The sequence below is a fragment of the Pangasianodon hypophthalmus genome, chromosome 24 (assembly GCF_027358585.1).
Source record: "Pangasianodon hypophthalmus isolate fPanHyp1 chromosome 24, fPanHyp1.pri, whole genome shotgun sequence".
NCBI classification, from domain to species: Eukaryota; Metazoa; Chordata; class Actinopteri; order Siluriformes; family Pangasiidae; genus Pangasianodon; species Pangasianodon hypophthalmus.
In genome coordinates this window covers 5,533,759-5,546,037 of record NC_069733.1, presented here as the reverse complement: position 1 = coordinate 5,546,037, position 12,279 = coordinate 5,533,759, and the positions used below count along the sequence as shown (strand labels likewise).

Sequence of the window (12,279 nt, the reverse complement as noted above, 5' to 3'; positions counted from 1 at the left end):
GAATGCCCATAATGCAATTCTCCTCAGCGGGCCAAGCGTTTTAATGTCATATGTCTATGTACCACTAGTTTTGTGATTACACTCAGTTTAATGGGTGACCTGCACATGGTGTCATTAGAATACCCATAATGCATTTCTCATTGAACTGAGCGTTTAGATGTATCACATGTCCGTGTTGGGGTAGTTTCGTGATTCCACTAATTTTGGGGGTTAATGTGCACGTGATTTTGGGGGACATGCAGGTGCCATCACAAAAATACCCATAACAAAATTCTCCACAGTCAGCAAAGCGTTTTGATATATGTCTGTGTACCAGTAGTTTTATGATTGCACTCAGTTTGATGTGCACGTGACACAAGTGATGTCATTAGAATACCCAACGCAATTCTCCTCATAGAGCTGAGCATTTTGAGGTATCACATGTCTATGTTGCAGTAGTTTTGTGAATCCTCTTATTTTGGGGGTTAACGTGCCGTTGATATCACTAGAACACCTATATATTTTATTATTCACACACAGCGGTTAGCGTGAGGTTAGCTTGTTTGCTAGCAGACATGGCTAATTTTATTATTTACGCACAGCAGTTAGCGTAACGTTAGCTTGCTTACTAGCAAACACAGCTAATTTTACAAGAGAGTGATACAGGTAGATTGATAGAAAGAAATATGGAGAGAGTGTGTGTGCTGCTGGTAGACTGATAGAGGATGGATAGAGAAAGTGTGTGGCATTGATAGAGAGATAGATGAAGTGAGAGTCTCTGTTACAGGTACACTGACAGAGTGAGAGGGAGAGAAGAGGGGCTTCAGGCCAGGTGTGTGTGAGTTTTGACAGTTGGAGTTTGAAATCTTGAACGTTCGGTGCCAGGCTCTGAACATTTCGTCCATGTAAGTATATGGGAGATTTTTTGCCCAATTATTATTATTATTTTGTCTGCTGTTCGAATATTGTAAGTCTGAACGCTTATAAAAGTCATTGCACAACTCTTCTCAGTAAGCTGGTTGATTTGAGCCCTCATTCATGTCTGTAGCACAAACAGTGTGGGTAGAGTTATGTGCCAAATTTTGTACTGAATAATAACTAGAATTTACATTTTCTGAAAAAAATGAGTGGGCTTTCCTGTGCAAAATTCGACACCAACAGGCAGCTGCACATGTTGGTCAGTAGGGGGAGCTACATGTGTACATACGTGTTTGTTGAAGCATTACGAATTCGACATATATCGGTAGCTGTAATGATTGTATTTTACTTGGGTTTTTGATGTAATATGCTTTCAGAACAGTCAGAATGCATGCAGTGGATGTCATTAGAATACCCATAATGCACTTATCCTCAATGAGCTGAGCGTTTTGATGTGTCACATGTCTATGTCGCGGTAGTTTTTGATTCCACTTATCTTGGGGGTGACGGTAACACCCATAACTCAGTTCTCCTCATTGAGCCGAGCATTTTGATATGTCACATGTCTATGTTGAGGTAGTTTTGTGATTCCACTTATTTTGGGGGTTAATATGACATGCACCTGACGTCACTAGAATACCCATAATGCAATTCCCCTTAGTCAGCAAAGCGTTTTGATATGTCACATGCCTGTGTTGCGGTAGATTTGTGATTCTGCTTATTTTGGGGGTCACCCTGCACGTGACATCATGTGACATCACTAGACTACCCATCACGCAAATCTCCTCATTGATTATTAAAAACTCCTCAGTAAAATCCTCAGTAATTTTGGGGGTTATTGTGCATGTGATGTCACTAGAATACCCATAACACATTAAGTCGAGGGTATCATCATCCCCCATAATGCAATTCTCACTGAGCTGATCATTTTAATGTATGACATGGCAGCAGTAGTTTGGTGATTAGACTGTTGCTACTGATTTCTCAGTGAGTGTGTATGGGGGAAATTGGATTGGGAAGTTCACGACCTACATGGGAATGGCGGGAAAAGTAAAAAAGTCGAAAAGTCGGACATATCTCCCAAGAATTCTGAGCAATTTGAGGTATGACCCGTGTCTGTGAGTCAAAAGGTGCAGGATTAGTTAAGTGCCAAAGATTTCCTGTGAAGATATTACATCTAAACAGTGTCTCTGTTTGATTTTCTAGACTCGTTTTACATTTCTGTGTATTGCGAAACCCCGATGGGAAATTCCACGCGACATGCATGTCTGACGAATTCCCAAATTCCCAGATTTCCTGATTCTGCATTGCATAGCAAGTACCACTAATAATAATAATAATAATAATAATAATAATAATAAAAATAAGTATGGGCATTTATAATAGGGATGCTTGCATTGCATAGCAAGCACCACCAATAATAATAATAAGTGCTACGCAAGCACTGCTAATAATAAACTTAAACAGCAGAACAGAAGAGGTTTCTTCTTGTTACTAGTTCGTATGCCAGAAATTACTTACTTCAAACTTCAATACTTCAAACGAGACGGAAGCTATTGAAGAAAAACTATTTCAGACAATTGACTTTTCTGTGACCTTGACCTTGTTTGGAACAATTCCACAATTTAATCAGTTTGTCTCCTGGTTACAATGATAATTTCATATAAATCATACAAACATTCAGCCACTCATTCTTGAGATATCATGCTAACGAGAACATGCACAACCCAATAACATAGTGCCTCCTCTCACCGCTCAGTGGCGGAGGCATAAAAAGAAAAAAACATAGAATAATTTGGTTGCATAAGTGTGCACACCCTTTAACTAATACTTTGTTAAATTACCTTTTGCTAGTAATACAGCACTCACTACAACTGCTCCCCTACACCACTACAACTGCTCCACGGGTGACGCAGCAAAAAAAAAAAAAAAAAGAGCCTGCCCACTGCTCCGGGTGTGTGTTCACGGTGTGTGTGTTCAATACTGTGTGTGTGCACTTGGATGGGTTAAATGCAGAGCACAAATTCCGAGTATGGCTACACGTCACGTCACTTCACTCGCTATTTTGGGTAAGATCTATCAAATCTGTGCACAGTCCTCTCAACAGGTATTAGATAGGATTCAGAATTGGGTTCTGAGTGGGCCATTCCAAAACATTGATCATCTTTTTATGAATCTTTGTTGACTTGTGCTTTGGGTTGTGATTGTGCAATCTTTCTTAATCTTAAAACAGAGGTCTGCAGGTTTTGTGCCAAAATAGAGGGAATCATGCATAGCTCCAAATACCACTCTATCGTGACTAGAGCCCTAGTCTCACCTGAAGAGAAGTACCCCCATAGCATGATGCTGCCCTCACCATGCTTTTTGGGCAATAAGCTGTCTTGTTTTTGTGCCAAACATATCTTTTAGAATTGTGCTCAGAAAGCACTTGGAGGTTTTTTGTGAGAAAGTGCTTCTCTCTAGCAACTTTAACCCATAGCATAGACATGTGAAGAATACATTTTGTTGTCAAAAGATTGTCACATGCAGGGACTGCCAGATATTGTGAGCAGTACTTGCCATATATTTTGTACAGCTTATTTAACATTGCAGTATGTCTCTTGGCAGCCTTCCAAATAAGTTTTTGTCTTGTCCTTTAGTCAGTTTTCTCTACTTGTTAATGATGACCTTCATAGTGTTTCATGGTATATCTAATGTTTTGGCAATTCTTTTGTGCCCCTCTCCTGATCGATACCTTTCAAAAATGAGATCCTGTCCAAGCGTTGTAAGCTCTTTGTGGACCGTGGCTTCAGAAGTCAAACCAAGAAAATGTCAGGAAAATCATACAGAAACAGCTGATCTTTATTTGGGGTTAATCAGAATCACCTCATTGATGACAGGTGTATGATAATTACTTTTGAACATGAATTTAAACGTGATTGGTTAATTCTGAGCCCAGTCACATGCCCCATTATAAAAGGGTGTGCACACTTATACAACCAGGTTATTGTAAGTTATTTGTTTTCTTTTTTTCTAAAACATTTCTATTTGTTTTGTTGCTTGGTTTCATTTTTTTTTTTACATTACAAAAATCTGCAATTTTACCAGGGGTGTGTAGCCTTTTTATATTCACTGTAGCTGAGAAGCAGGGACACTGGGTAAAACCTTAAGAACCCTCCAGGGCCAGTTATAACAGTTTTGTTTATTGTTCTGTGAATGAAAAGGAATTAAGAAGTACCAAGGCACCAGAAGCACAGCATAGTACAAACCACCATATCAAGATATCGCTAGTCAAATGATCAGATACACCCAAATTAGCAACAGTGTAAAGTAGGAATGATATTAATGTTGTTAGTCCTATCAAAAATGATAGATGATATTTGGCATTCTGTTATTGTGGATTCCAGGATTTTGAGTCTGTTTGAGAGAGGCCGCAATATAATTCTGACAACAAGATTCTGACCATTCGGTCGATACATTTTGCTGCAACATACACTGTGCTGTTATGAACTGTCTTGATTCCAGAGAGTACTAGGAATGAACAGTGTGTGTTTAGCTGTGACAATTCTGAGTGAAGGAGCACCAGTGCATGCATCAAAAACACAGGAACTGTGGCCTAATGTAGAGCATGTATCATTAGTGAGATAGCCTATGAATCCCTTGGGTGCATAAGCTAGCTCTGTGATGTTTGCTATAGAAGATATCCTTATGGCGGTGCATAGCCATGCTACACATAAAATGTGTTGTGCCCTGGAACATCACAGTGACTATAAAACTGTGTGAGGATGTGTAATAGCGCTGTCAGCCCCCAAAGCTAAGTCTGACGTATTTGTTAGCCTGCAGAGGCGCCTGCGTACACGTGTGTGTATGTGTACGTGTCTGTTGTTTGTTAATATTATTGGTTACATATACAGTCATGGGAAAAAGAAAGTACACCCTCCTTCAATTCTGTGTTTTTAGTTATCAGGACCTAAATGACAAATAGTGCATTTGACCTTTTTTAGGATACATTTTAAATGTACAGGTAACTTGTATACTTTGGTCAATTGTGTGCTGTAACCTGTACATTTAGGCTACTACCGTTCCTCATGGGAACTATGCTCTTATGTGTGATATACGTCTTTTTTTGTTGTTGTTGTTGTTTTTTGCCTTTATTAGGGGGCCAAGCGCCAAAGGTGCATAGGCACCCAATGTTTATTCTATGTTTTATTATTAGGGGGCCAAGAACCAAAGGTGCATAGGCACCCTATTGTTATTCTATGTTTTCTTATTATTAGAGGGCTAGGGTGTCTACGGCAGCCCATAGAACTATCTGGTAAAAAATTGTGAAATTTGGCACACTGAGGGTCTAAGGAACATTCTGATCAACTTTGGGCCAAGTGTTGCCAATGCTCCTGCACTGCCTTTAGTTTAAATTTGGGCCTAATTTGGAAATACATTTATGGTCATATCTTTTGAACCATGTGTCCAAAATTTAAAAGCCAGGCATCCCTGCATTCCCTGGGTCGAGCCAAGTTCAATGCACCCTATGATGTCAATTTCTCCTCAATTAGATTTTCCACCGTCTTGGATTTTGTCAAAAGCAGTTTTTTGCTACTCCTCCTGCAATTTTTTTTTCCCAACCATCACCAAATTTGACACACATCTTCAGAGTAAGCCTCACCTTAAGCCACAGAGTAAGCTTTCTTATCAAAAGAATTTTTAATAGTCCAGGGTTTGCCCATAATGGCCCAATGAATCTAATGACGAAGCCGCCAAACAGGAAGTGAGGCTTTATCCCAGCAACAACTTTGCGCACCTACACAAACTTGGTAGGGATCTTCAAACCATGACCTGAGGCTATGCAACAAATTTTGTGATAGCGCCACCCACTGGTCAAAAATTACAATACGTCTTACGTCTAACTGCCATTTTTGCATTTGTCCAATCTTCACCAAATTTGGCTGACATCATTTTGAGACCTGTCTGAACAAAAGTTGTCGAAGGAATTTTGATATTCAAACCTGTTCTCCTGTAACGCGCTGGCAAATGCAAAAACTGTATGTGAGGGTATATCTTAGCAGTGCATCTATGTATCATCACGAAACTTGGAAAGTATCTTCAGGACCAGGCCCTGAATGTACCCAAGACGTTTTGTGACAGTGCCACCTTGTGGTCAAGAACTGTAACAACCTTAATTTTTTTCCTTATATCATTTGAAGAGTTTGTGTTAAATTCAAAGTTAATTTTTCCTATAATTCCCTGGAGGTGAACGCACACCAACATCTGAAATTCAGGTGTACTTCCTGCCGAATATCTAACTGCCATGTTTGTTGCTACTCCTCCAAATTTTGTCCAATCTTCACCAATTTTCTAACCAGTCTAACCAATGCCGCAGCAACGCTATCCTGCTGCCCATTTGTTCATTCAGACCTTTCCTCCTACAGACAGTTTGACCACTACTGTCTGTGGTCAAAACATACATATCATAAGTGAAACTACAAACCACTCTTGAATCCCTTTGCCTAAAGTTATGGCTCTGCTTTAATTTTTCTTTGGTTTTGTTTTCAGTATTTCTTTACCTAATAGTCTAACTTTCCAAAAATATATTTCCCACCATGTAACATGGATTTTCTTGATTTTCTTTGTTCTTGCCCCTCGCTTTGAGGCTTTGTCTGTGTATTTTGTTGCATTCCGTATCAGGTGGCAGGGTCCTCTTGCCAACTGCTTGTTGAAGGAAGAGGAAGCACGTCATTTCAGGAGGTCTTGATGTTAAGTTTACATAAAATAATGTTCACTAGTTTAGTTTGTATCTACGCTGTCAAGTATTAGTTTGTAGCTACAGCAGTATTTCGATACTCCCTTGGTAATCCAAACTTCAGCCAAATCCATCCTAGATTGACTCTGAATTCCTATTACTTACAGCAGTTCAATTTATCAAAAAAAAAAAAAAAATCTTCACATGCTCCAGGTTTGAGAGGTTATTATTAGTTATAGAATTAACTGTATTTGTTTTAATTAAATTTTTATCTCTTATAGGTGAGAGAAATAGTGGTTTGTCCCAGTTGCGTGATATTATTCTTAACAACCTTGCCGACCAGCTACAGAAGAACCGCTTTGGAAGTGAGGATGATGACCACTACAGGTAAATGCTGCATGTTTTCTCTGAAAATAACTTCTTTCTATTACTTTCATGCCATGAAAATGGTGTACTTAGACCATGACTAGCTAATCTTGCTTGCTTTCCTGTAGGCTGAATGATGAACTGCTGCATTGCATTCTGAAGACTGTAGTGCGCGAATCTTGCCTTCTCATCACTAAATGCCAAACACTTGACAAAGAAGAGTTCCAGAAGCTTCTATCCACTGTGCCTGTATGTCAGTCTTGGCTACTCAAAAGTTTTAAATTTATTTTTATGGCACCTTTAGGGCTGTATGCACTCTGTTTTATTTTGCGGATTAATTTTTCCTATTTATTTTATACGGTTTAGATTTTTAAGCTTTAATCCTATATTACATCAAAAATACAAAACTATTATATGCTTGAAATAATTAACTGAAATTGTAAACTCTGTTTTATTGAATGACATTCACTTCCCTCCTTTTGCCTGGAGCAGTGTGTGTGTGTGTGTGTGTGTGTGTGTGTGTGTGTGTGTGTGTGTGAGAGAGAGAGAGAGAGAGCGTGCGCGCCTCTGCCCTTGTGGCTACAATGATTGAGTTTACAGGCCACAATAACTTACTGTGTGATTTGGAATAATTATTAAGTTCCTGCTTTTCTGATTAAAGCAGTCCAAGTTTTCTGATAGCTTTGATTTTTTTAGTTTTATTGCACCAACATTTCATCGACTTTTAACATACAGAAATGAAATTGCCTCATCTGAGTGTGACCTTAACTCCACTGAATGTGTAATTTAGCACTGTTTGTATTTATAGCGTCAGCTACTTGGACAGCCAGTCAATTTAATGAAAGTTCCTGGAAAAAATTTTTCCTTGTGCAGCTTGCTAAATAATGTGATAACTGAGCTGCATGTGCTGAATGCTCTGATTAACATGTACAAAGGCACAGAAGTGCAGCAGGATGTCTGCAAAGTATAGCATTCACTTAAATATAAGGAAATGTCCATGCATGTATCCAAAATCCATTTTTTAAATCTCAAATCCTTGTGTTGCCCTACATCTTCTGTATGGTCGTACAGTTAGCTCCAGAATTATTGGCACCCTTGGTAATGATGGATAAAAATAACTATTGTTCATTAGCTAAATCCAACGCTGTTAAAATCTAACCTTTAAGTCACATAAATTTATATAGCTGGTTTCTTAAATTTGCCAGAGAAAAGAAACGAAAACAATCTTTGAAAAGATTGAAAAACTTTTAGAGTACTACACTAGCCTACTACCGAAGATGTTTGGGCTGCTAGAGAAGTGACTCCATTCAGAGACATGAATAAAGACTGATGTGACTGATCAGTTGATGGTCTGCACTTGAATGTCCCAGCTCAGCTCACTTGGCCTAAAAGGGTAACCAAATTCAGCCTGGGTACTCAAGTATGGCACAACTGGCTTGGTGGTGGAAATAACAGGGTTAGGTGCACTGTCCGGTGGAAAAGCACTAATAGAAACCACCTCTACGCTAACAAACTATTTGGAAGGCATGCCAGGAATCCTTTTATTTTATCTAAATGTAAACAAATGTTAGCATCTGCAGTTCTCTAGAGGCTACTATAACTTTGACTGGAACCAACACCTTTGGACAGATGAGACAAAAACAGACAAACACTCAAAGTGAGTTTGGCATAAGAAGGATGCTTATACAGAAAAGAACCTAATTCCCACTGTGAAGTATGGTGGACAATGTGTGCTGATGTTGTTGATGTTTTAAATGGAAATCTGGCAACAAAGGGCTCCTGTTTGGATTTTACAGCAGGACTTTGGCATTTGGCAGACACCCTTATCCAGATTCAGATCCAGATCCTTCCTATCAGAAGTCCAATGTCTTAACCACAGGAAATGCTTTTAGGATGTGTACGGTGTGTAGTTTTGTGGCGGTGGTAGCTTGCTGTGTGGGATACTGTTGAGAATGCTCACGTGCTGCGTCTTTGATGGTGGGTTATTTAGGACAGTCCCTTACAATGTCTGCTTCTTCTATGTGTTGCTGGCTTTTTTTTTTTTTTATATCTGAGCATCCACGCTTGTTGCAATCATCACCCTACAGCTTGTGTGCAGTTTCTGCTTACTTTGCCTCACTTGCACTTACATTTTTCCTATAATCTGTAAGTACATGCTTTTATGTCAAAACACAACTTAGGATGTGCTTAAAAACATAATTATCTTTTGCACCTCAGGTGGCCTCACCAAGCTTGCACTACATTATGGCTGTTCAGAACCATTTGCTAAGCAATACTGTCCTGATCCGCCCTGATGACAGCGATGACAGTGACAGCTCCCTTCAAGGGGAAACAATGAAGGTACAGGTAAACATCTCCTTTAAATGCCCCTTACTGTTTGTATATCTGTGCATGCCTGTGGAATTGCATGTAGATTATTGTGTACATGATAGACATACAGTGCCAATCAGAATCATTGGCAACTTCAAATTGTTTAAAAAGCATTACACACAAATTTGTCACTCAGGCAATAGGAGAAACAATTTATCTTTCTAATTGAATAATCACCTGCAGAAACCACCCCAGGCACTCCACTGCATGGGTGTTTGTCCTGGTAACCCTTATCTGGGCAGGGTACACTTTTTATTTGTTTGTTTGTTTGTTTGTGTGTGTGTGTGTGTGTGTGTGTGTGTGTGTGTGTGTATGTGTGTGTGTGTTTATCATCGGGTTCTTAGGCTCTCTCTTTGTGTGACCTCTCCCCTCAGATCTGTTTGCCATGGGTGGTATAGCCCTGAAGTTCACAAATACCCTGCACTACATCAAGATCTCAATCCATGTAGGGGCTTATGCAAAATCAGCTTATTTATTTAAAAATATAAACAATACAAAGCATCTCTAATTAAAAATACTAGTCTTTTGCAGCACTATCATGGTGTTAGAGGTATTTATTTAAAAAGAAATGAGACAAAATCCTGAGCTGTATTGTTTTGGTCACTTCAACACTCCACTTGTGTTGTATTTGTTTAAATTTAATTTGATTTATTTTGCTTTAGTAAAATGTAAGAATTGCTACATTATTTATTATATAAAACAGTCATTACAAGCAAAATCTGCTAATTCATAGCATTCTGAGATAGTAAAATAAAATGGTGATTTTTAACGTGTAGTGTGTTTACCACACTCATTCATTCTTAGTAATTGCTTTATTCCGGTTAACATTGCTATGTGTAAATTAGTAATGTATTTGTATTTTGGTTTATTGGAAAATATTACAAACAAAAATAATAACTGCCTGCAGGCATGGGTGGGATTGGTCAGAATTCCTTCGGGAGTTCTGCGCACATATTTACTCTGACATCCACATATACATGTAGGACCCTGTTGTGTAAGGCCGACTCGGGAAACAGGTGGAATTTTAGCACAGCTCCTGGCTGGTGTTCATTTTCACAGTGCTTTTCAGCGCACCTTCAACAATTCAGTAAAAAACTGGGAAAAAAAATTGGAAAAAACAACCAGCTGAAAAAAGGGGCCGTCACTAGCTCACGGCTTTTGCCCTGTTCCAGTTCAAGTTCATGCTATGCGACGTGTGTGTGTAACACTACCGAAATATTGTGGGTTTTTCTCTTATGCTTTTAAATAAAAAGTAAAATCCCATTTTTTCCTCAGACTGTAAGCATGGCATGAATGCATTGCATTAGCAGAGCTGTCATTAGCTTGCTAGCATCAAACTGTGCTATACTGGCAGTGAATGAAAACCCTGAAAACCCTGTGGATGCTGTCCTAGGTAAATTAATTTTGTTCTTAATACAGAAGTATGTGTCTGTGTGAATTTGTTTGTTTTAGGAACTGCAGACCAGCATCCTGTCCCTGGCCTGCAAGATCCTGATTGGCTGTGATGAAGTTCTGGAGACTCTTCATCAAGTCACCACTGCCCTCATCAACAGTGACATTACCGATCTTGAAAGCAGGTGAGCCTGAACATTTTATTAATTATACAACAGTTAGTCCCAGTTCAGAGCAATTCCATGCAAATGTCAACCTTACCATTAAAAAATAAAGTTCTTACCAAAAGAAAAAAAACCTTTTTAAGTTGTCCATTTAGGTCTGTATTTTAGTGCATTAATTTGCTGTAATAGAAATTTTAAGGAAATTGCCATGTTTATCCACCACATATGAGGTGTGTGCCATTACTAAAATGACATTTTCAACCAGCCATATTTCATGTTTTCAAAAGAGGGTTCATTTCGCAGAAAGATGGAGAAATGTCTGAGAAATAAATACACTCACTTTGTCATAATACAGCTGCCTTTTGAATTTATGAGAGCTATATTTAGGAAGTCACAACGCTTCAGTGCTGTATGACATCCGTAACGGTTTAAAGATTAAGTTTATATCATATAGTAAGTATTAATACAAATAACATGAAACTTTCTGTACAAAGCCAAATTATGTCCATGCTAATTATGATCAACAACTCATCTCCCTTCTTTGCTCTGAGCAACCATAATACTGTGTTACGGATGTGACCGTTATGTACGCTTCATATTAAATTATATGCATATCACCGGTGCACATTTGTTTATTATGATATTGCTGTTAGATGACTGACTCATATTGCTGTGATCTGTTTCAGGCTTACTGTGTCTCGGAACATTTTAGAAATTAATTTATTCTAATAACATTTTAGAAATTAAATTCTAATAACGTGAACACAATGGGGAATTACAGATTACAGTGTTATCGTTCTTATAGCATTTGATTAAATGAGAGCAAAAGAGCAAGGGAGAGATGAACAGGCTTGCACATATGTTCACTCAGCTGATCGCTTACATCTTACCTTAAAGGACACCCCTCTCGTGATGACATTTTTTTCCCTCACTCTATTTAGCACAAATAAAGAAACAACAATAAATTATTTAGTAAGATATATACATCTCATCTTACAGTGTGATAGCAAAAACTAATGCTGAAACACAAATGGCATTCAGAGAGAGGAAGAGGAATGATGACAATTTCAAGGAAAAGGAAAGAAAAAAGGCAGAGAGACTAAGAAAGGAGCAAACGCAATCAAAACAAGAGGCAAAGAGAGTAAGGGAGCTTGCAAAGGCAGAGGACTTTTCCTCTGCCTTTGCCTTTGCAAGCTCCCTTACTCTCTCGCATTTGCTCAAGAAGTCACTTGTTTACTTCAGGAGTCGCCAAAGAAATCACCATTTAAATCAAGACAGTCTCTAGCCAAGGCAATAAAACGAGCACTCCAAGCTTTACCAAAAAAGTATGGTTATTAGAAAGAAAAAAAAATTGCTATGTGCCACTGTGCCTTC

General features: G+C 38.6%; 1 protein-coding gene across 5 annotated transcripts in view; it reads left to right on the top strand.

Annotated features, from left to right (window-relative positions):
- LOC113542328 (probable E3 ubiquitin-protein ligase HECTD4) overlaps positions 1-12,279 on the top strand; it is a 161,291-nt gene that overhangs the window by 44,781 nt on the left and 104,231 nt on the right. For 3 of the 5 annotated variants that reach the window (XM_026939764.3, XM_026939763.3, XM_026939766.3), the window contains exons 15-18: positions 6,895-7,000; positions 7,108-7,228; positions 9,197-9,325; positions 10,802-10,926. In XM_026939764.3, the coding sequence (XP_026795565.1) occupies positions 6,895-7,000; positions 7,108-7,228; positions 9,197-9,325; positions 10,802-10,926 (481 nt within the window). The remainder of the gene's footprint in view (positions 1-6,894; positions 7,001-7,107; positions 7,229-9,196; positions 9,326-10,801; positions 10,927-12,279) is intronic. The other 2 variants (XM_026939767.3, XM_026939765.3) reach the window with 1 other exon arrangement.